This window comes from Pavona decussata, unplaced genomic scaffold (genome assembly GCF_977016875.1).
Source record: "Pavona decussata unplaced genomic scaffold, jaPavDecu1.1 SCAFFOLD_134, whole genome shotgun sequence".
Classification (NCBI taxonomy): domain Eukaryota; kingdom Metazoa; phylum Cnidaria; class Anthozoa; order Scleractinia; family Agariciidae; genus Pavona; species Pavona decussata.
The window spans coordinates 4,078,477-4,103,045 of NW_028145547.1; the positions used below are offsets into that span (position 1 = coordinate 4,078,477).

General features: G+C 37.2%; 3 protein-coding genes across 3 annotated transcripts; 2 read left to right on the forward strand and 1 right to left on the reverse strand.

The window, feature by feature from the left end:
* Positions 1-3: 3 nt before the first annotated feature.
* On the forward strand, positions 4-1,890 carry LOC146467829 (calcyclin-binding protein-like). Its single transcript, XM_085125235.1, has 2 exons — positions 4-1,342; positions 1,508-1,890. The coding sequence occupies exon 1, from the start codon at positions 88-90 to the stop codon at positions 763-765; it is 678 nt and encodes a 225-aa protein (XP_084981361.1). The 5' UTR covers positions 4-87; the 3' UTR covers positions 766-1,342; positions 1,508-1,890.
* Positions 1,891-4,001: 2,111 nt separating this feature from the next.
* On the forward strand, positions 4,002-9,250 carry LOC146467830 (AP-3 complex subunit sigma-1-like). Its single transcript, XM_085125458.1, has 6 exons — positions 4,002-4,151; positions 5,137-5,228; positions 5,876-5,987; positions 6,548-6,619; positions 7,406-7,513; positions 7,982-9,250. The coding sequence occupies exons 1-6, from the start codon at positions 4,083-4,085 to the stop codon at positions 8,120-8,122; spliced, it is 594 nt and encodes a 197-aa protein (XP_084981584.1). The 5' UTR covers positions 4,002-4,082; the 3' UTR covers positions 8,123-9,250.
* Positions 9,251-10,624: 1,374 nt separating this feature from the next.
* Positions 10,625-24,561, reverse strand: LOC146467831 (uncharacterized). The gene is made up of 9 exons (XM_085125449.1): positions 24,260-24,561; positions 19,658-21,384; positions 18,127-18,312; positions 17,278-17,628; positions 16,449-16,551; positions 15,543-15,677; positions 15,207-15,293; positions 14,338-14,436; positions 10,625-13,837 (listed from the first exon to the last, which is right to left on the reverse strand). Exons 2-9 carry the CDS (start codon positions 21,360-21,362, stop codon positions 13,801-13,803), a joined length of 2,703 nt encoding a protein of 900 aa, XP_084981575.1. The 5' UTR covers positions 21,363-21,384; positions 24,260-24,561; the 3' UTR covers positions 10,625-13,800.
* Between the last annotated feature and the right edge of the window lie 8 nt (positions 24,562-24,569).

A 24,569-nucleotide genomic window follows, 5' to 3' on the forward strand; every position in this document is an offset into this window, starting at 1 on the left:
CCGCGATCACAGAGCTCCATGCACATGTACCAAGTGTTCGAGTTGTGGTGAACAGCTTCGTTTTTCCTTGCAATCTTTTTCGTCGTTATGGAGAAAGTTCAAGAGTTAAAGGAGACCAGAGACGAGATTCAAAGTCTTCTTTCATCGACAACTCGACCTCGGATTAAGAAACTCCTGCAAGATGAGCTGCAACGGGTAGAGCGAGAAATCAGTTTCGAGGAGAAACGAATCGAAAGTGGTTCCAGCGAGCCAGAGCTTGAAGAGAAAAAGCCAGCAGCGAAGAAGCCACAGGTTGCTTCGACGAAAATTACATCTTACGCTTGGGATCAATCGCCCAAGTTTGTAAAAATTTACATTACTTTGCCAGAGGTGGAAACTCTCCCCGAGGAGAATGTCTCGTCAAAGTTCACCAACAGTTCAATCGAGTTGCGAGTGCTGGGTTTGAAAGGCAAGAATTACCAGTTTCAGATGATCCATTTGTTACACCCTGTTGTTCCCGAGTCAAGCTCAGTGAAGGTAAAAACAGGGAAAGTTAGTATTATGTTGAAAAAGGCAAAAGAAGAGAACTGGACCTGTCTGACAGTTACAGAAAGTTTAAAGAATGCAAAACAACAGCCCAAATTTGATGAGAACAAGGATCCTGGGGAAGGCATTATGGATTTGATGAGGAAGATGTATGATGAGGGTGATGATGAGATGAAGAGAACCATTGCAAAGGCCTGGACGGAGTCAAGAGAGAAACAAAATACAATGGATCCAATGTAAAAAATTTGAAAGTGAAAAGTGAAAGCAAGTAACCTGACTGTTTGCTCTGGTACTTAGTAATTTAAAATAACTACCTTCCTGATTGTTTGAATTAGACCTAGGAATAGTCACTGCTTTCCATATGGCAAAGTGAAATGCAAGTGAGAAAAATGGAAAACATGGACTGCTCATTGTTTAATAGAAAATAGGTTTATAAGCAGCTTTCTGAAATTGTTAGACTTCCTGATAAACAGGGCTTTTGAAAATATCACTTGGAACATCGATAGTAAGAGTGCTAACAGGTTAAAATGTGGTATTGTTGGCTGGATTTTTGAGATAACAAAATGACTCCCATTTTATGCTTAGACCAAAAAACTGGGCATATTATGGTGGTCATGGTGAGATGATGAAAACAAGATTGTATATTTGCAATTCATACAGCCCACTCTCACTGCTCCCTGCTGCTAAAGTTGTTTGTGTAAATCCACCATTGCAACTGGAAGCAACGAGAGGGGGTTGGTTCTTAGGATCAAGCAATTAAAAGGGTTTTCTGTTTCTACTGATATTGTGTGCTATTGAAAACAAATCTATGTTGTAGGTTAAAATGAATCCTAGGTTAAAATGTTTTCAATCTAGGTTGATTTGTATTTTCCTTTGTTAAGGTTGGGTAATTTACATCTGAAACAAAGGAAAATACAAATCAACCTAGTTTGAAATCATTTTAACCTGGGATTCATTTTAACCTACAACATCGACACCAAAGTTATTCCGATGGATAAGCTCTGTCATACTGTGGTCTAGTGTGGTATTGATTCAAACACTTTAATACTCTGTGTATAAACATTGGTACATGTAAGATGGCTGAGTAAAAGGTGATTCTCATGGACCAGAGCCAGAAATATAGTGACTATTGCTGACAATGAATTGGCTTCTCAGTTAGTAATGGAACAACAGTGAAAATAATGACTATGTTGTTGATATAATTTCTAGAAATTAAAAAAAACATGGCTTAGTTTAATTGAACAATACATTTTAACTTTGGAGAAACTTGTATACTCACTGTGGATTCATTGCTAATGACTTTTGTGCTTGCAGTTAGTTAAGGTTATCAATGATAAGTCAAATAAAATACCAGTTTTGTTTAAAGTTCTAGACTGCAAGCAGTCATGCCTTTTTCTGCAGATAACTCGCTGTAAAATTATGGAAACTGGAACAATGGGGGTGGGGAGCAGCATTTTCTCTTGGCTCACAAGATCCAATGCATGCTTCAAACTTAGGAGAAGAAAGGGTCTGCTGACAGTCTAAGTCAAGCAAGGAGTAAATGTGTGGCATGGCTAAATTAGGCAAGCAACTGGAAGAAAAAGAGCATAATTTGTGGCATGGTTGTGTAATATTTGCGGAAAAGTATCAAGGGGAAGATGACAGGAGAAGAAAAGGAATAAAGGAATGGGAACTGGTAGTAAATTATGTGTGAGAGACAGACCTAAGCACGGATCATCTGTCTCCCCTAGCATGTATGTGTAATCAGGCCCTCCTATTTTCCCCAGAGAGAAGGACTGTGTGATACAATTTTCTATAAATCTTTTGTAAGAAGTAAGATTCTGGAGGTTTTCCTGATTGGTAAAAAAAAAAAAAGAAAAATAGTTTTTAGCAATCAGCAGATACTTGTTGCTCCCTGTCTACATTCCTTTCAACTGCAAACACCGTAAAAACTCTGATCATCCCCCCTCCCCCCCACCTCAAGCGCTTATTTAATTTTAGGCCTCATGAAGATGGGGAGGAGGGTTTTGAGAAAGTGGTGCTAAATAGAGATGTCCTGGAGTGGAGAGGGGAGGTAGTTAGAGAGGGGATGGCTTAAAAGAGCTTTTATTGGTAGCATTTGTTGATTGACTCGTACTATTGGAACAGACTGACAAAGCTGCAGCAGGTGTTCTTTCCACCCTTGCCAGGTGCCCGGGGGGGGGGGGGTACTCCCTTATATGGGCTATATAGGTAAGTGCGGCGCCAAAGGGTATGGTTTTTCAGCCACTTTGGTCATAAATAGGGTATCGATTTTAGCCATTTTGCCGCCATTTTGGTAATAAATAGGGTATCAATTTTTGCGCTCTAGTCATGAATTCGCTTATTTTATTTTATTTTATTTTTGAAGAAGCTACTTCTTCATCATGATGCTTACAGCAACTGTGTACGTGTCGCAACGGCTTGTCATGCGCTCCGGTCACGCGCTGGACTCCAGGGGATTTTGAACTGAAGCTGACCAGACACTATCAGGTCATAAATAGGGTATCAAATTTTTGGTCAGGTCATAAATAGGGTTGGGAAAATCACACGGTTTGGTCATAAATAGGGTAAGGGTTTTGGGAAGCGGGCCGCACACCCCTATCCATTTTTTTTGGGAGGACCCCCCCCCCCCCCCCCCCGGGGCCAGGTGCAACCGATTGCAGATTAGTCAGCCAACCATTCTTTGAAACATCTCTTCAAACTTCTGAAATCTCGAAGGCGAGCCTAAATCTGGTCGGAAGAAAGGATAAATGTTGATGTAGCCGGTGGACCGGATATTCGGGACTGTGAATCAAGACGGTCTATGACTACACTTGATGTAATGTCACGGTCTATGACTGACTGACGTGACGTCACCCCAATCGGCGCCTATCCCTGTGCAATTTACCTCAAACCCCTCCTGCACCAGAAGTACAGTGGAACCTCTCCTTACAGACACCTCTATAATACGGACACCTCTCTATTACGGACAGTTCACTTGGTCCCTGAGAGACCGAAATCCATATAAAGCCTACCTCTCTAAAATGGACACCTCTATAATACGGACACTTATTCCTGTGCCCTTGGTGTCCTTAATAAAGAGGTTTGAGTGTACAATCAAATCAAAGAAAATTTAATATTTTGTCAAATATTTTAGGCAAAGACTCTTAATGAAATAATCATTCAGTACCATGATTCCTGACTTCTTGGCCGGTGGCTTTAAGCCCATCCTTGGTCATCCTTGGAGACTAACAGGGGCAGATCATAGTGGGGACAAGGAAAAAGTCAAAACGAGAGGGAAAAAATGTCGAGGAAGAAAAGTAGGATTTTTCCTCTTTGTTTTTTTACCTTCTGTTACGACTTTTTCCTCGTCCCCACTATCTTCCCATTGGGTCCCCTAGGTTGTCGTCAACCCTGTCCCTTCCGTTTCTCATTTGATTAGTTCCCAGGATCTTCGCGGTTTGTTGAACGAAGCGTCCGAAGGATTGTGGGAAATATAGTGGCCGCCATCTTGAACGTCCTCAGTATACCATTGTGTCTGGTGTATTTTGGTTGAATTAAACACCCCGTATTTTGAAATGATCAAGGCGATCCTTGTTTTCAACAACCATGGAAAGCCACGGATGACTAAGTTCTATGCTCATTACGTAAGTATCCACTCTACATTTTTTCTAGAAGCAACAAACAAGAAAGGTTAATCTTCCGGATTCCATGGTGCACACAGCTAGTCTGGTCTTGTATTAAAGTTTATATTTCCCGCGTTAATTTTGCATAGCCTTAAAGAAATAGAGGAGTGAGTTTATGAGAACTTTTGCCATATGATTGAGTTAGTTTAGGAAGCATCAGAAAGGTCTGTAAAGTCGAAGAGGAGATATTAGATGCATGTAATGCATCAGTCAATTCAAGCAGCAAGCAAATGTTCAACTCCTCCCCTCCCCCCCCACCCCCTCCACCTCTCCCAGCATTAGTGGAGCATTTTTTGTCATATTTCACGTCCCGGGGGTCAGGCATTAGCCTACTTCAGGGCATTTGACGGTCTCATGATTTTCAACTCCTAGCACTGTGTCTTGCTTTCGATGACAAGTGCATCAGCAAAGATGACATATTTGATTAACTATATCAAAGGAGGACATAAATGAGATGGTAGATCCATAGAATGACCGTTCACTGCAGCAATAATGGGAAATAAGACTTATCCAAGACCTAGTTACATTTGGCTTGAATTAACTTGCATTAGAAAGAATACGAGCCTTAAAGAAAAGAAATACTGTACCATGGGGTATTTGAACAGCTTGTTTGTCCCATCCATGGGGCATTTGCTGGGTTGTTTTCAAAAAACTTAATGCCTGGGGGTCAGCTGGAGGTGGGCAGATGGACACTGATGGAAATGACTGATGCATCAAGAGAACATGTAAGCTTGCATGTAAGTCATTGAGATTTTTTCGATAAAAGAACTGTTTTAGCAATATTAAAGAAATTTCTTACATGTTTTATTTTATTTTTTTTTGCTTTCCTCTTTGTTAAGATTGAAAAACTAAATACTTTTGTTAGAGGTTAATTATGTTCACTGTACACTTGGTATAAACGTCATGTATATTGCAGTTCAATTTTTTCTTGTTGTCCCTTTTTTAGTCTGAAGACATGCAGCATCAGATCATAAGAGAGACATTTCACATAGTTTCAAGACGAGATGACAATGTCTGTAATTTCTTAGAAGGAGGAACGTGAGTTGTAACTTCTGATTTCTTTTTTGGTTTTTAAGGCAAAGGTCTCTCTTAACTATTTTAATTAGAATATGATAGAAAGTCTTTCCCACGAACTGTTGCTAATATATATGAAATCTGATTGGCTCATTTGTCACTGTCTATTGGTTGCTTGACGGTACTGAATGGATGGTTCAATCATGATGTCGTGGACTGAAAGCATTGTAAAACACATCTGCTTGCCAAGAATTAATTCTTGGCAAGTCTTTTGTTCAATTTGTGACTAAGATATGGACAATTTGATGTCCTAATTTATCCATACAAATATCAGGTTCCTTCAGTTTTGAACTGGAGCAAAATTAAGCATATTTTTTATGAAGAAAAGAGGACTGAAAAAGTATATGTACCCATTTCTCAGGGGTAAATTACTGCAAATAGGTCATCAAATCCCATAATTTGACAAATTCAATAATTATTATTTTGTGCACAGCATCTTCACTTTAGTATGTTGTTTGGGTACAAACCAACCATCAGATGTTTGTTTGCATAAGTTTACAAATGAATTGGATGTGACTTATGGATGGGGAAGAGGAATAAGTTTAAATACTTTCTATTACAGAGTTTAATATATATTCTAATTATTCAACATTACAAACTGATTTTTCTAGGCTGATTGGAGGGTCCGACTTCAAGATTATATACCGGCACTATGCTACTCTTTATTTTGTTTTCTGTGTGGATTCATCAGAGAGTGAGCTTGGGATTCTTGATCTTATACAGGTACGTTGATGGTAAGATTTTAACTTGGTTGTGAAATTTTTTATTATTTGTCCATGTCTCTTGTTCAACAACAACAACAATTTATTTGAAAAAAAAAACATAATGAATGGTTTGTCCCACAAATAGTTACAAAACTAATCGAGGCGGGAGAAGATGAATACAGGAATACTTCAGAAAAACTAAGAAAACTAACGAGAACTTACAAATACAGACATGCAAAAACTTTATGTAGTAACAGATTTAAAGCATTTAACACTAGTTTACAAAATAAAAGTAATAATACTAAATGGTCATTATTTAGTTAGTCTTACCAAGTTTGTAATGTTTGAGTCAGAAGTCTATCACCTTGATCAAGCTAATATGCTTCTGCTTGAGCTGTTGATTAATTTCTCTTAACTTGAATTTTGCAAAAAATCCAAACTGTAAATCACTTTTTTATTCTGAACATGTTTAAATAACGGTACCAGTTTCTTGAAAAAGGTCTCTCCTTTTTTGTTTAATATCATGTTTTACACAAATATAACACTGTATTGTTTTTTTTTTATGGTGATTTTACTTAGGTATTTGTGGAGACATTAGACAAGTGCTTTGAAAATGTTTGTGAACTGGATCTCATATTTCATATGGATAAGGTATGTTAAATGTTTTTAAGATCACTAGCCCTATATATTTATTTATATCCTTAACTCTCTTGATTTTGATTACTCGCAAATATTTAAAATGTAGATAAACATACAATAAAGAGTGAATTGAATTGGTTTATTGGTTACTTGGTAGACTGCAATGCAGGCTTGTTATTTTGGGCAAGCACTATAGCCACCATCTTTGATTTTAAAAGCAGGGGAAGATTGGGGAGAATGAAAAGTGCAACAAAGGGGGTGGGGATTTTTAAAATCCAACATGCGTGCTACTGATTAACCGAGATTCTGGTACTTGCACATGCATGCCCCCTGAAAGCTAGTCGCTTGGAAGCAACCTCATTATTAGGGTCTTTCCTCTTCACATCCCAGGGAACTTCCTGGGACCTGAAGAGGAGAAACCCTACATGTAGGATCAAGGTTGACTTGAAAGGAGAGAGAAATAATGGATGACTTCACACTTGATAAAATAGTCAAGTACATTGTTGTAATTTGTTACTTGGCCAATCAAAAACAAAAATGTGCATGCTTGAATACAGCTATTTCATTAAAGGTTGCTAGATGAAAGCAACCAGAGTTGCAGGAAGTAGAAATGGTAAGAGAGAAGGGCAGCGAAAATGGGCCATGCTGAAAACAAATGTGTAACCCTCTAAGATGCAACCATTTTAGGTTATACTTGTTGCCTTACCACATGCAAATGTGCATGCATGTAACAAGCTAGATTAAAGCATGTACATCTGTCAAGATGGTTATTTCTTTTGTTAAATATTTATTGCACAGGTACATTATATTTTACAAGAGATTGTCATGGGTGGAATGGTGTTAGAAACTAACATGTCAGAGATTTTAACCCACATTGAAGCTCAGAACAAACTTGAAAAATCAGAGGTGAGTTGTTGGTAGAACTGATATCTATTTGCTTCCATTGAATGCATAGAAGGGTGAATAATATTTATAACTCGTAGATAGTTTTCAGGACAAGGCTCGTTATGCCCCCAGGTGCTTCATAGGATTCAGGTCATTCTTTCAATAATTTTCCTTGAGAAAGTTTTGAGAAAGCCAGTCGATTTTAAAATAGAAATTTCAGTAAGTTATTGATATTTTATGAGTTATAAGCAAAGGTTTGGTCAATATACATAAGCAAGTAAAAATCAACGATAAAATAGAACGATGTTTTGGAGTCGTTATGCCACCATTTTGTTAATCTTCTGAGAACTATTTTGACAGTATATTCAATCTAATTACTTTGAACTTGAAATTGGTGTCACGGCAACTCTGAAACGTCGTTTGATTTTAACATTGTCTTTTACATGCTTTTGAACAGTCATGTTTATTACGTTTCATCTTCTTTTCTAGGCTGGGATCAGTGCCGCACCTCAGAGGGCCATGTCAGCTGTCAGAAATATTAGTCCCAACTTACATAATATTCCAAAACCCAACATAAATTTACCCTCTATGCCATCGTTACCACACATTAACCTGCCGTCCTTCAAGTAGGCGCACAGTACACTATTTTTATAATCAAGATAATGTTATCAATTATATTAGAATCTTACAATAGAGTATTTCACAGTAAATTAATTTTATTGTTGGTGTACAGGTTGTAATATTATAAAATCAATTTTGTTGTTAGTATAATACACTGTAATTATGGTGGTAGAACTGAGTAGAGTTTAATTCAGTCTGCAATAATGTGCAGTTTCAGAAAAAATCCATACCCACCCCATGGAAGGTCATCAAAAATTGAAGGGGCGGGGGGGGGGGGGGGGTCTTAAACATCAAAATTTTAGAAGCAAAGTATAAAGCTGAACTGGAATTTCCTGGTTGGGGGGAGGGGGGCAAAACAAAAAACTTTCTGTTGGGGGGAGTATGGATATTTTCTGGAACTGCACAATATTGAATAAGTGAATTTTAAACTGTCAGAAGTGTATATTTATGAGTATCAACACAGATAGACTTGCTTAAAGTCCATTTTTGTGGAGTTCAGTCAGATAGAAACAGGCCAGCTGGGTCCAGGTGAAAAATGTGATCATCTTCTGATAATTAAGCAAGCGCCAAAGGCGCATGGTTCTAGGGGACTCCAGGGGCATGCTCCCCCTTGAAAGTGTCTTCCTTGGGTTTTCAAGTCATCCTGACAGCCATTTTCGATACTTAAACCTGGGAATTTTCTTTCATTCTAAAGTGATCTATTTATTGACAAAAAGCTGACCATTTTCTGTAAAACAGTGGAAACCAGTCTGTATCCACACCTAAGAAAGGAGTTGTCGTGAATTCACTGCTTGTCTTATGACTCTATTGCTCATCACACATTCCAGACTTTATGAAGTTACCCTGCTAGCAGAGGTTTCTTTTTGGTAAGTCTTTTAGCATGTACTAAGTCATTTGCGTCTCTAGGAAACAAGCTGACTACACAAAATACTAGAGACGTGAACGACTTCCTACATGCTAAAAGACTTACCAGAGATAAACCTCTGCTGGCAGGGTATACAAAATTGACTTGTGGCAAGCCTAGATTACAGACAGAATTGATGAGACAAGTTTCTGTATGTCAGCAGCAAAATTTGAGGAAATATAGGAATAGGTAAAACTTTGTGGTGAATAAAAAGATAACAGTTTTATTTACAAGCTGCATGTAAAAAGAACTGAACCCTGTCAAGTGCGCTGTGCTATTGCAAAACCTGCAATGAAGCATTCTGTTCTATTCCTTAGTCAAAATGTGCACACTGTCTTATTACTGGTGCTACTAGCCATCTTCGTGAATTTTGTGAATTTTTATTAGTAGTTCTTGGCCCTTCCTTGTATTCAATGTGAAGTAGTCACAAATACAGCAGCAAATTACAATGCAAAGCAGACTTCTTATAAAGTCAACTGACCTACCATTTTTGTTGCTTTGTTGGAAAGCCCCCTAAATTCTTTCACTTTTCTCACGATAATGATGACAAAAAGTTACCCAGTAGATCTTATGTTTATATCAAAAAGGCATTTTTTCACCTACAGATAATAGGCCATTTTACGGTTCTGTGCTTAGTGTCCTGGCCTTGGATTGGAAGTGAGGCTGGAGGTGACTTTGTTTTGATACAAACCTCACTACTTTTCATAAAATTATGTAAATGTAAACTAGTTAGCATAAGAACAACATGATCTACATTGTACATATGAAGAGTAGTGAGGTTTGTATCAAAACAAGGTCAACCCAGCCTTGTTTCCAATCCAAGGCCACATCACTAAGAACACAACCGTAAAATGGACTATTTCTACTGGATAATTTTCTCCGAAACGTGTCTATTATTAATTTTGAAGTAGCATGATGTATCTTAGCTATGGCATGGGTAAGTAAGGCACATGCGCAGCTGAAAGCCTTTCAAGCCTGAGTCCTCAATGAACAAACATTGTGGTTTTCATCATCTGGGATAATTGAAACCATGTTTTGTACTTGTTAACCTACATTGCGAACATGTAACGAAAGGAACCAAATTGACTTTGTACTTTATTTACCCAGAAAGGCCAGAATACATTGGTTATAATTAGATTTGGTACTGACAAAATGTTGTTGGGCTTCAAAATAATATGGTCAGGATCTTGATTGAGCCTACTTCATTTTCATTCTATGAGAACTTACAAAATATCACTTGCCATATTTCCTTGAATAATATTCCCTTTATGAATGTCACAAGCAATCACTGTACTTTTGAGGAAACGTTTCATACATGTAGCACCTAATAGTTGCCTCACTTGTAGCAAAATAATAAAAATGGCCACCCCAGTCATTTTCAAATAAATATCATATGTAATTTTGTTACTCCATTCCTGACTCAGACATTCTGGTGCCATATTTCTCCACTTGCAGCTAGTAGCTGAGTTGTGGAGGTACCAGAGAGGTGAGATCGGACGTCAGCATATAGAAGGCTCCTCTAGGCCTCTGGCTACCACCTCAGTCCATGTATGATCTCAGCCCACAGAGAACATACATGAACAAAGAGCAAATGAGAGGAACACAAATGTGTTATTGACTTCAGTTTAATGACTAAGTAATACACAAAACTAACAGATGCACCTGACAGACATATTAATAGTACATTACAAATTTAAGAACTCTTTGAAAATATATTAAAATTCCACAGTCTACTTAAAGCCTTTGGAAATATCTTAATGGCTGCTTCTTAAGATGCAAATCTGTTGTTTCATCATTACTTTGGCTAGTTAATGGATCTTAAAAAAAACATTACTGGAATAAGTTACTTGTTTAAACTGAGGCAACAAGTGGTGATTAACTTGCACAATATTTGCTTAACATGGAATACAACATGCCCAGATACCCCTTTTTCTTACAATGTTGTGCCACACTTGTAAAAACTATTTTTCACACACCATTGGTAGCCACGCCAAGCCGATTGCTGCAGCCTGACCTTTATTGTAAAACCAAACAAAAAATGTGCACAACTAACACAATAAAACTGGAAAAAAAACTACCCAAAATACGAGGTTTGTACATTCCTACCAACACAGTATACTTAAACTGAATTCGGTGGGTGGGTGGGTGGGTGGGTGGGTGGGAAGGTCAGGAATGGGGGACGCAACAAAAACAACTGCCTACCTATAAGTCACATGACCTATACCCAGGCTCCAGCGGTGTGTGAAGAACATTTTCCACTTATTTTGTTCCACTCAGACAGTGGAGAATTACCCTTAAATAGCCACACAGCCATTAATCAGTGAAATAATTTTATTGCAATATATCTGCTGATCAGTTCCGTTGAACCACAGTCTTCATTTCAATGCTACATTACTATCAATAACTTGGTGAGAATAAACCAGCTAAATGGACCATAGCCTGACGTGTAGTTGGCAGTATCATTGTCTGCGCACAAAATAAAGTTTTGGTGGTGTAGAGAAAATACTTTGAGCTCTTTTTCCCCATTTCCCCCCTAGCTTCACTGCTCATTCACCCAACTTAAGCCTTCGCCCAACATCCCGTCAGCTACACAGGCTTATGAACCACAGAAAGAGGAGGAGCAGTGAGTATGTCAAAGAAAAGAGTCCATGGCAAATTCTTTCTTCTCCAAAATGACCACATCATTCAATTAAACACTATCACTACATTTCCCAATATAGCTTTAATCACTGTTACTGAGTTGCAGTTGAAAAAAGGTTTCTATGATTATATTTACTACAAACTGTAACTATTAATTTACAAAATATCTACAACAGGCAATGTTTTTGGCAAATATATATATATAGATTATCAAAAAACTTTAAAGTCAGTTTCAGTAAAAATAAAAGGTTATACATCTCTCCAGAGGCTTATCTTTCTCACTGACTGCAAGAGGATATGATCAAAAGGGCTGCAAAGAAAGCCTCTGTCAACAGCATTTTAAACATGGACGAACATAAAACAAATCTTTGCCAGACCAGACCATCAGTCATTCATTCGACAGCAGACACTGAGCTGTCAACATATCATATGACCAATGTACGCAGCACGCTAATTTATTATACCAGAATATTGCCTGGATAAAGCTAAATATATGAAAATTTGAATTCACATCGTGAATAAAAATTATTAGTCCAGGAGCAAGTTGGTGTTGTTACAGCTGAATTGCCACATATTTTGTCAAAAATGATGTGTTAAAAGTGACCTTAGATTATCTTTTTGAAAGCTTAGCCTAGAAGAGCAGATGCCTTTCCAGCTTTTGTTCATCCGCTACAAAAAGGCTAAAAAATCACTACAGACTTGAATCTCTTTAGGTGGCTAAATTACCTAGTTTAGTTTAGTTATCAACTCTTGATAAAAACTAACATTCACTTCTACTACCCACCAACATAGTACCACAGTTTTTTAGAAACTAATATAACCCTCTTATCATTTAAATAACTACACATCCCTGAAGATCACTTTCTTTGATTCTTTTAAACAAAGTTTGAACATTACTTTAATTTATAAATTACACTGTGAGGAACATTTTTCACATGTAAGTGATTGTATACATTAATAGCATGGTACTTAAAAAAACTCCAAATATATAGAAAACATTTTCTGTGTTGCCGTAGTTACGAATACACGGATGAAAGCTTGGGATAACAAGAAAGTATTATAATAAATTATCGTGGAAACAAGAGCTATTGTTTCCACAAATGTTTCTTGTTTCAAGCTTTCTAAATTGTTTCCATATTTTCATTTTGTGGAGACATGGTCAGAATATTTTCCATTTCCTACATACAGTCAACTCTCACCTTGCGGACACCTCACTATTACAGAAACCCTGATAATACAGACAGCAGCTAAATCCCCAGCAAAAATAGAGTACCCACATTTGACTGAAATAAATTCCTGCTATTACGGACTCTTGTTATTAAGGACACTAACTCGTGGTCCCGAGGGTGTCCACAATAAAGGGAGTTGACTGTATAACAGCCCCATGAAAAATTTATCATGTTTCTCTGAAGTTATAGGAACAGCTTTCAATCAATGATCAGAAGAGTTTACACTTAAGGACAGTGCCTCTTTTTGCTACTCTCATACGTTCTGTGCATCTCAGGATGGTCTGAGAAACTATGATTTCTTAAGGATGGTGCCTACTAATGCAGAAGTATTTTTGGGCAGTTTTTGAATATGAGGGAAAAGAAGATCTTAGCAAGTGTTGTTGAAGTCCAAAAAGAAAATTGGGGGCAACCACGCATTTTTCAGAGATAATTAAGTTTCAAGCTGGAAAAAAATTCCATACTATGTTAAAGCATTTTACAAAATATTGTTGATTACTGTAGTTATCTTTGAAAAATGTGTGGTTACCCCTAATTTTCTTTTTAGATTTCAATAACACTTGCTAAGATCTTCTTTTCCCGCATATTCATAAACTGTGCAAAAATACGTGGTCCAAACCAAAAACCTGCCATGCAAGGGGTATGAAAATTTTTGTGGAACAACACATTTGAAAACCACTGAATAACAGTAAACAATGTCTAATTATGATATACCCTGCTATATACAAAGTGATAACAATCTAGTACTTGTTAATTAATGAGGTGAAGTGGTTAATAAGGATGAGCCACATGTGTAGCAAGTAATGTTAAATTCCTACAACACCAAGTAAAAACACTCAGGGCTCAGGATCTCTCAATCTCTTCTGGCAAAGAGTGACCCACACTCTCCTCTTACGCCTACATTTCTATTACAATCTTCATTGGCTGTGCACTTGTCTATAGGCTGGATCCACTCTGCAAAAGGAAGAAAAGAAAAAAATCTTAAAACCCACCACAAATGAAAGAGAAGGGGCACCCAACTTGAGGATGCAGCCAACACTTGCCAAGTCACAAACAACAACAACAACAATCTTTATTTGTGCCCAAAAATTATACAGTGTTAACATAAATGCAAGAAAGAAAAAATTACTAAGGAAGAGAGCATGGCCACTTAGAAATAGCAAGCTAATCGAGATAAGTGGCTGGGCCAAGGGGAAAATTTGCAAATACCCTGCATTTACATAGAACTAAGGACAACTGGACAATTCAGACAAGTTGTCTTTATTAGAGAGATTTGGAATCACATTTACGTCAAATAGCAAAAGTGAGATTCACGTTTGTGTTTTCTCGTCAGACCAAACAAATTTTGAAGTACAAATTAAATTATCTCCAATAGTAACCTCCCCTGAAAATAAGCTCACGAAAGTCCTTTGAATGGATTTCATATAGTAGAGCTAGGCCAAGTCAATACTTACCTCATGACTTCATCAGGAATGTAGATGTAATCCACTGGAACATGGCTTGACAAACTACTGAGTGAGTGGACAAAGCTAAGTTTCCTCCAAAAGGTATTACTGAAAATCAGAGGAAAAACAGAAAGGTGTCAATGAATGCACTTGATTTGAGTGGCATGGGTTGGGGGTGAGGGGGGTAGAGACCAGGCTAAGACAGGGTAAAGCAAAACATATAACATAGAAAAAAAACCAGAGTATGTATACATGTTTCATGTACAAAACATATTAAGGACAGTGCCTACTAAATAAATACAGAAGTATTTTTGTGCGGTTTATGACTCTGCGGGAAAAGCGGATCTTAGCAAGGGCTATTGGAATCCAAAAAGAAAATTGGGGGTAACCATGCATTTTTCAGAGATGACTAAGCAATAACATCTCTAAAAAGTGCCAAAATATAAAGCAATGTATGGGATTTTTTTCCTAAATTGAAGCTTAATTATCCTTGAAAAATGCATGGTTACCCCCAATTTTCTTATGAGATACCAAAAGCACTTGCTAAGTTCTGCTTTCTCTGTATAGTTTTAAACCGCGCAAAAACATTCCAGTATTAGTAGGCACCACCCATAGGAAACCCGAGTATCTCGAGATGCTCAGAACGTATGCGCAGTAACAATAGTAGGCACCGTCCTTAAGTAAAAGAGAATGCGAGACAAAAAGACAAATACAGACTGAACCAAGTAGTTCCTCAGGTCTGAAAGACCACTGGGCAGCTGGAGAGTCAAACATTGACTATTTTGACTTTTGTATATAATTAAGGAGTGACGTTATAATAGTCACCAACATTTTTCAAAATTAACTTTAACTTAAATTAATGAAATAAGGAAACTTACTTGAGGAATGGCTTTGCCAGTGTAATCACTGCTTTGAGTCTAAAATTGGGATGTACAATAAACATCTCCTTCATTCTTTTCTTCAGCCTAATAAGAAAAATATATACATGCAAAAACCTTATACTCAAATTTGCAACTGAAAAATATTTATTTATTGCTACACAATGTAGACTGTCAAATCCCTTTCATGCGTAAGCACCCTTGGGAACTCAACAGATTTATTATAATATGACAACAGGTTTCTGCTCTGTTGTAGAGATCTGTAGCTTTCCACTCTTCTTCATGATGGGATCATCATAATAGAACAGGTTTAACAGGTTTAATTTTGTTTCTTACCCTCCTTCAATATACTGGTAAAACCTCTTCATCCATGTAACAGAAGGCATATTCTGTTGTCTTGTGCCACCATTCAAGTACACCAGATAGTAATCCTCATGAATGGCTAGCAGCTCCAGTGTGCTTATAACATAACTGTAATCAACAAATCAACACAACTGTAAACAGGAAGAAAAGTCATTGCGTGACTCACAAGGGGGGAAAGTGTTGGTCCACAAAATTAGGATTGCTCACACAGAGTTAGAGGGTGGTGGGCACTAGGAGAGTGGGAAGATGGAGGATTGTTGTGAACTGCGGTAGTAAGGTAAATACTGTCAGTATTATTTAATTGCTGATGTTGTTGCTTTTACTTTTGTTTTCAAGAATCTCTGTGCAGGAAGAACAGTTGGAGATCTTTAAAAACAAAATAGCCTACTGTTCTGGGTCTGTCCTTAATCCCAGAATTTTTTTTAACCATCTAATTAATTTTAATTAATTGCATCATATAATATACATCTAGTGATAGGACCTCTATGTAAACCACTCTTGTGATGGAGCATACTATTAAAAGATTGTTATTATTATTATAGTAAGGCCTTCGTCCCTCATCAACTGATTAATATGGGTGTTCACAGCTTCCGCAGAAGCCTCATTTAAAAGAGGCAAATTGAATTAGAGGTAACTAGTAAGTATGTAAAATTCAATTTTCAACAACTTCAAAATGAAACCTTCACTCCTTATGAGAAGAAATACCTAACTGGTTGAAGTGAAATTACAAAATAACAAGAGAACTGCAGATTGAATAGGATGAAATTATGAAGAAAAGATTGCCACCACATGACTTTCCAGTACATGTTACCGATCAGCTGAATAAAACAAAAAAAAAAAAAAAAAAGAAAATAGCACCCAGATAATTTATTCACTTACAAGAAGAGCTGCTCCATCAGGAAATCATAATTTGTTATGCTTCTGTCAGGGAGGTAGCAGGCAGCAAGAACAACAATAGTTGCTTTGGTGTCACTAAAATAACCTGGAAATTTGATACAAAACAAAAAATATTGGAAGGAATTTTTTAGATCCTCGCTAGTTACATGGGGTAGAAATGGTCAGTAAGCAAGATTCATTTCAAGTAGGATTGTTCTAGAAATAAAGCATATTTATTTAGTGGCTTTTATTGAGAGGTCTATGCATGCATGTACACAGCCGCAGTACTGGATAAAGAGGGACAGGGTGATTGCTGTACTTTTCAGGAGAGAGCCAAATTTGTGGATTGATAATGCTTGGGGTGCTAAAATCTAAAATGACCAAGAGTTATATATGGTACCTTTTAGGGTATTGAGTTGACAAATTGACAGTAGATGTTTGCCACTCAACTAATTTGTATTTTTGTCCTATTTATGACCCGTTGATTGCTACCTTGTAGGGGGTGAAAAGGAGTTTTAGCCACACCCACAAAACTAGATTCTGGTACCATTTTGGTGTGCCTTCAAAAAAATTTTACGATCATGTCTGCCGCCGAGCTGGGAACTCACCTTTCTAATGATAATACTAAAAATGGTGATGTGTACTTTTCTAGTTCCTAAACCTAACGTCATGAATTCCAACAAAAAATGTTATTGAATGGTAATGTGTTAACTTTTCTAGTTCCTAAACCTAACATGAATGGTAATGTGCACTTTTCTACTAAGTTTCTCAACCTAACATCATGAATTCCAAGAAAAAAACGTCATTGAATGATGTAATGTCAAGTTTGTACCTCCATGAGAGATGACCTTCATGTAAGGCTCCAGAAGCTTCAAATCCAATACCTTCTCTCTTCCATTTACACTCACGGTGTGCCATCGAAACCTTTCACCATGACCTGCACTCTCTCCTAGTCCATCTTTTATTGCTTTCCCTTGCTCTTGATCAATTTTTCCTTCTTGTTCTTTTTGATCATCCCTTTCTTCGTCAACTGCGACCTCACTTTCTTCATCTTCCTCATACTCGCCCTCACTGGGTTGAGCCTCACCACTGTCCTCTTCTGGGAGGAAGCTTCTATCAGAAGTCTGATGCACTGGATTTGTTCTCTTAGGAGCTGAATAGCTCCGAGGCCTTGACTTCTCAACTACGAATTAACAATAAAAAATAATTACATCAGTTAAGAACATCATTTTTATTAATGAATAATCTTCTCCCAAAAATATACCACTGTTCAAGAACCAGGAGCCCACCCAATCAACTTACTGCATCCGAAAAATATCACACACACACTATATGATTGTATACTTCCCATCAGAGATTCAGTGTTTATTGATTCTGAAAGCTAAATTTTACTATATTTTTATATCATTTTATAGTTTAAGGCACAACATTTTGCAAGTTTAAGAAGAATGTCAATAACAACAACAAACTCAACCCACATATAAGGCAGAGTATGGGAATCAAACCCTGGCCACACTGGTGGGAGGTGAGTGCTCTCATAACTGCGCCATCCCTGCTCCCCTGGAAAAAGAGAATCCTAACAGTCTGTACTCATATCACAGATGACGTTCTTACTTCCCACCTTTCCTCCCAGGCTAGCAAAGTGCAAAATCTTTGTATCAGGTGTTTGAAATTAGCCTACCTGGCTCATCGATGACACCACACAAATTCTCAATAGACTGTGCCTTTTTTCTCATCCCTTGGATCTCAGTGTCATCATCGTTCTCCTCTGCGATAGCAAGGAAGACTGGTGCTAGCAATTCTGTCCCAGCAACATCTGCATGCTCGTCAAATGAGAGTTCTCGCAACACTATCTTCTGTTTCTTGCCTAGAATTAAATACAGTTAAATGTAATCTAACATTATTAGTTAACAGCTAAGAGCATCTTATGTCCATACAGTCAGCAGGCGTAGTGTTTGTGCAGAAAATGATTACCCTCGATTTGTCAGCACAACATGCTTTCAACATAGCAGGGAATTACCAACCATCTTGTGTTGAGTGTGTTTCAGCCAGCTTGTCGTCCCCTCCCCCTCACCCGGTGTGGATTTTCCAGCAACGGGGACGCAAAATTTTGATTCTATCCAGGGGCAGACATATGTGAAGTACAGCTGTCACAACATGTTGACAAATGAGTAATGTTAAAAGCAATTTTCAGGAATTGAAGATCTGGATCTTTACATCAAGTCATATATATTGGCAGCCCTAACGGAAACGGTTCTTCACAGATGTGTGAAAATCGAAATAAATTAAATTACATCAATTTTACAACTTTTACATGTAAGTTTAGCACATCAACAGGATCTTGCGGGGATGTTGGATGAATCAGAATTTTGCACTTATATAGCATACTGAGGAGTAATCATCACACTGGCTCACTTTACCTGTTTTACTTCTTTCACCCTATGGAGTACTGTGTCAACATAACTCTTTAACATATTCTTTATTGTTCTTGTTACTTTTCTCATTTGTTTTTCTAATTAGTGTCAGATTGAATTCTGTAGCTTTTTTCGTAACTGATGATGGCTGTTGTAACGGCCAAAAGATGTCTTTTAAATTAAAAAACTGTAGTTGTGTTTGTACGCCTTCAAAATAAATTTTATATTTGTAAATATTAAATTAATTTGAATGAATCGACAAATCCAACTAGCAATTCTCCCGTTAAATAATTTCCCAATGACACCTACACTATATACAATGTACCATTTGACTTTATGTACGTTTGTTGTGATCATAATAATTTTTAAATATACATAAGTAAACCTGTGAAACTTTTACACAGAAATTTTATTGGATTCCCCACAGGAAATGAAAGCTTTTTTTTTAATTCGGAGATTAATTTATAGAATACAACATAAAGCAAGGAGCTGTTTTGAACTGTTACATTGTAAGCCTATAGAAGAAGCTTACAAACTTAAATTAAGTCATTTCAGCTGCAGATAAGAAGCATGTTTTGTTGTAAGGTTACATTAAATTATTTTTCACTTTAAAAACAACAGGTCAACTATAGCTACTGGCTTTTGTCAACATAGAATATTCCTGAAAATATACTTAAAAATCATGGGGTTTTTTTTATACTAAACACTGGTTTAAAGTATGAATAATTTCCCTTTTTAGTCGTGTAGGAATGTCAACAACTTGAAAAGATACTTGAAATGATCTAGAAATTTACCAACCTGTGTCCAACGAATGCAAATCCTCGAGGAATCCACCACCTTCCCAATCTCCAGCATCAAACTCCAGTGAAGTCTCCAAAGCACCATTCAAACTACTAGAAAACATCTGCTCATCATATGAAAACCCTTCCGTCTCTCCTCCATAATCATCACCACCGCTCATTGATATCCTGTGTCTATTTGCTTCATTTTCTGAGCCTCTGGTATAAGTACCACTTTCAGATTCCCACAAATCATTATTGGTATCAGAAAACTGTGTCCTGTCTTTGTGTTGGGACAAACAAACTTTTCCTTCTGTGTTTGATTTGTCATGATCTGAATTGCTATTTTTATCCACTGTCATGTGGTCATTCTTCTCACCATTTTTGGTTGCTACGGAAGTCGACAAATTTGCCAACGCTGATTTTATAATGTCAGCAGAAAGAAATCCAATGTAATCCTGAATTGTCTCTGACTCTTTAAAGAGTGGAAGTAGAATCTGAACACTGTTTTGATCCAAAGCAACATTTTGATGCTTTTTGGTTCTGAGTTCTCCATCACTTTCTAATGATTTTGTATCATTGTTCTCAAATCCAAAACAAGAGTCATGCATTGATTCTGTAATGATACTGTGAACAAATCTATCACAGTTAGATTTCAATGTCTCTAAGCCAAGACTGCTTAGCTTTTGCGCCACTACAGCCTTGTCTTCAAGCTGCTGTGGCTTTCTTGGCTCATCACAAATTCTCTCAGACCAGTGCCCATCTAAAAGCTGAGAAATTAAATTATCAATGAGCTTTTCACAGTATTGTTCTAAGGCCAATATCTCACTTTCATTAAGTGAAAGTCGTCCCTCGCGCAGCCCAGCTCTTACCCCTGGGTTTAAAGAACAAATCAAAGCCTCTTTGATTGTCATATTAGTTGCCTCTTCACAGATCTCATTCAGTAGCTCTAAGTCAGGAGAATTCTCCTCCACTGAAGAAGTCCTGATAGAACTTTTAACATCATGTAAATCACTGTTTCCTGTATGCTTAGAGTCTTGACAACTTTCAACAGCAGAAGTCATGTCTTCATAAGTAGATTCACCATTATCGCCATTGTAAGAATCATCTCCATTTGCTGATAAATTGCTCTCAGAAAAATCTTGCCTGATCGTAACATCTTTCAAATCAGAATCCTCATGTAATGATCCACAGGCAGTCGCATATGTGCCATCTTGGGTAGAATTTTCACCCAAACTTTCATTACATAAGGTACCTTGAAGCACAGAAACTTCCAATGGACTCTCCTTGACTGCACTGTAACCATCTGATACCACGATAGTGTTAATGTTTGATAATGCAGAGGTATACAGTGACTGCGATTCTTCCCCAGAATTATACTGTGTGGAATACTCCCCAGGAGAGCTAAAAGACTGGTCAAATGATGAGCTAAGCTGATCATCATCTGGCACAGTATTTTCAGCTGTAGACTTCAAGACAGGAGACAAAACAAACTTCTGTTCATCATGATCACCTGCGCAAGTTTTCGTGGGTGTACTGGTTCTCTGGTTTTCTTGCGAGTCGTCTGCAGCTTCATCTATTTCCTGTAGAAATGATTCATTTTCAGATGCCATAGTGATCCCCACTGATTCATAACTGTTATTACTCGATGAATGAGTCTCTTGTGCCTGTTGATTCAGTGGGACCACATCAATGACCCCAGCATAATCCTCTTCACTACTCATATAAAGGAGTGAAGACTAAAGCCTTTGAAAGAAACAAAGGAAAAAAGTTGCAGTTTAATAAATATAATTAACAATTATTCCACGAGCGCGCGTTGGATATGAGATGATAGATAGCCAACGAGGCGCTGCAGCGCCGAGTTGGCTATAATCATCTCATATCAAACAAGCGTGAGTGAAATAATTGTTTTATTAAAAACAATCAAGAATTGTTGCTAGATTTTGCTAATTTCGTTTTGCAAGAACAATTAGACGACAATTAAATGTCTCTATTTCTCGGGCATGGTATAATGGCTCATATACCATGGCCGCTAAGCCAATCAAATCGCTCGAATTGCATTATACAATGATCAAGTTTTAATAAGTATTTTTAACCTAAGTTACCACTATTGCCCTTGCTGCAAGTATGATAAATACAGGTAACCTTTCTCCCAAAATTGTAATAAGAGGATCTATAGCTAAGCCACCCTGTTTTGTAAAGAGAGTTGCATGTGACAAGCCACAAGTAAGAATTTCAAACATTTCCTTGCAAACAATGCTGTATGATGCCAAAATTTATATTATTGTATAAGGAGCAGACCCAAGAAAAACGTGATCCATTAAAGCACTGGTGTGCAAGCTTCTACATGTAAGTGGGAGTGTAAATAATTTACATTATTCAGATTCTCCAAAATGTTGCTTTCTTTGGTTTGAGTTATTCTGACTGGAAAAACTTAATTTATAGTAATCTCACTCTTCTGATTGGACACTCAAACTTCGGATGCATATGTAGTAGTAATTTTGCTCTTTCCCTCCTGGTTTTGTCCTGAATTTTTTTATTTTGTTGTTGTTTTTGTTTTCATTAACTTGAAAGAAGTTGAGTTACTTATTGGGGCTGGGGAAACAGTACTTCCATATATACATGTATGCTGCTCCCATACATGTACCATTGTGAAGGGTTTGTTTTTCAAGCAGTGTAGTCTTGGGTAGGGTAGACATATCCGAGAGTTTTTGTCTGGAATGGGATGTCATTGAAAAAGATTTAGTTTTACAGAGGTCCCCAGGAATATAAATTTAAGACTCAAGTCTATGATAGGGTAGGAATTTTTTACATCTAGGCTAGAACAGGGTGGCACAATGCCGCTGAATGTAGTGGCACACCCCAAACAACAATCTACTGAGTAACCCCAGGAAGGGGAGGGGGAGAGGGAGGAGTGGGCTGGCTATCGACTGGTTTGGTATACTGATACAATATTTTGTAAGCCACTGTGGTCTGGGAATGAATGTTCATATTTACCTTGCTACTTTGTAGCTCATTGAATGTCAATCTCTATCCACTGCCACTTATGTTGTCAGTCAATAAATTGTTGCTAATTAATGCTCCAGTAAGCACAAACACTTATTGAGTCTGATATTGCTCAAGAGCCTTGCACATTTCAGTAATGATTGTGTTAAACATTTTGCTTATACTAGTTATAACTTTATAACATGATAGGATTATTAAAAAGATAACTTTATTATATCCCATTGAGGATATCTCTAATAAAAAAGTCTCAAAATCATTTACAAGTGGTAAAAACAAAAAAGGGTAATTATAAAAACTAAGATACACAAGGACAATAAATGCTAATATGCTAAGACAATAACACAATAGATAAGAATTATTAATATGAAAACAGGATATTTTGCCGCATGGTAACATCGCGATTAGTGGTGTATCAGTGAATAACTGAACCAGTTTAAAGTTGTGTGATTAGTTCAGTCAAACAGGGAGAAGCCTTGCATGACGACCCTAATAAGGACCCTAATAAGGACATCGGAGACCAACCACAAAGCCCAAAGCAAATAAAAATTCTGCTATGATTAATTTATTCAAATCCTTTTTGTTCAAGTAACAAAAGTTGGATTAAATCAGAGACACCAATATTGCATATATTGGTCCTTTAAAAAATAATATATGCTGCATACTCTATCAGCTGAAAAATTAAATTTATTGGATGACATAATATGTAAGATATAAGATGATGGTATTATATTTTTCCAACAAGCTTTCACTGTTTTGTAGACATTTATTACCACATAGCTCAAAAGTTATTACAACCTTATTGGATGGACTGTCAGGTTTGCTTAACCTCTTCAAAAGCATCGAAGCAAGCGATATTTTATTGTCAACAATAACATGAAGCGTGCAAGTAATTTGATACAAGGTTAAGGGCTGAAAATTGAAAACGATAAAATTGAGAAGCAATCTCAATTATTTCCAAAAAATCATATAATATTACAGCAAGTCATGGCATGGTTACAACACGAAGAAATAAAGTTTACAGAGCAGAGTCAACTGTATGAGCTAAGCTTTCTATTAGTTGATGTTTTTATAGCTAAAATATATACCTGGTACGCGCGGTGTTTCACACCTTGAAAACAATACTTCTTGAATGAATGTTTAGAAAGCGCCCGTAGTTTTCTTGAAATGACATTTTCTCCCGGATTCTTTCAAAATAAACATGAACACTTGTGAATTTTGCCGTTATGTTCTCCAAAAACATCAAATTTAGAGCTCGCCATATAAAGCTAATATTAACACTAATATAGGCTCACGTAGATTTGAGCTTAATTCATTTCTTTTATCAAGTGAGCAAGTATTCATCTTTCGAAGCCAAATTCTAGTAAAATGACTGAAGTAATGCTTAGAGATTGCTACAATAATATCACGAATCAATCACCTTTTATAAAACGAAAAAGAATAAGTCAATTTCCCGATAAAACAAGTTTCTTATTAGCTTAAAACTCATTCTCGCAACTCAGACGAGTGATACGACTTTGACGTCGCTCATCGGAAAGCATGCGAGAAAGACAGCTGGAAAAATGAGTACATTTTCAACGACAGTGTAGAATGTGATATACATACAAAACAAACTTACCATATTTCTTGTTAAAGATAGCAAGTTGGCTGAAGATCAGTATTCATTCCATCCGCCATTTGTGAGAAAAACAAAAATAATCCCACCGGTCGATTACTGCAGGCGCCTCGTGGATTCTGGGTAATCTAAGGAGCGCTTCTCGTCCCCAGAGCCTCCTGTCCCTCGTGAATGGCTTTCCTATCTACGAAGTTCAAAGGAAACTGCTTGTTCACCACTCAATACCGTCAGGGGTATACTCCCTGGCTTGCATTTAGCGCGTGTAGTTGGTGTAATCGGAGAGGATCGGGGAGGGGGAGGGGTGCAAGAAAAT

What these genes read in the sequence shown, in the direction of transcription:
- LOC146467831 (XM_085125449.1), bottom strand. Translation starts at nt 21,362, where the DNA reads ATGAGTAGTGAAGAGGATTATGCTGGGGTCATTGATGTGGTCCCACTG. An exon ending in TGGTGTCATCGATGAGCCAG is followed by an intron (nt 17,629 to 18,126) that starts GTAGGCTAATTT and finishes GTTAATTCGTAG; the next exon opens with TTGAGAAGTCAAGGCCTCGG. An exon ending in ATTCCTGATGAAGTCATGAG is followed by an intron (nt 13,838 to 14,337) that starts GTAAGTATTGAC and finishes TTCCTTTTGCAG; the next exon opens with AGTGGATCCAGCCTATAGAC.
- LOC146467830 (XM_085125458.1), top strand. Translation starts at nt 4,083, where the DNA reads ATGATCAAGGCGATCCTTGTTTTCAACAACCATGGAAAGCCACGGATG. An exon ending in TCATATTTCATATGGATAAG is followed by an intron (nt 6,620 to 7,405) that starts GTATGTTAAATG and finishes TTTATTGCACAG; the next exon opens with GTACATTATATTTTACAAGA. An exon ending in ACAAACTTGAAAAATCAGAG is followed by an intron (nt 7,514 to 7,981) that starts GTGAGTTGTTGG and finishes CTTCTTTTCTAG; the next exon opens with GCTGGGATCAGTGCCGCACC.
- LOC146467829 (XM_085125235.1), top strand. Translation starts at nt 88, where the DNA reads ATGGAGAAAGTTCAAGAGTTAAAGGAGACCAGAGACGAGATTCAAAGT.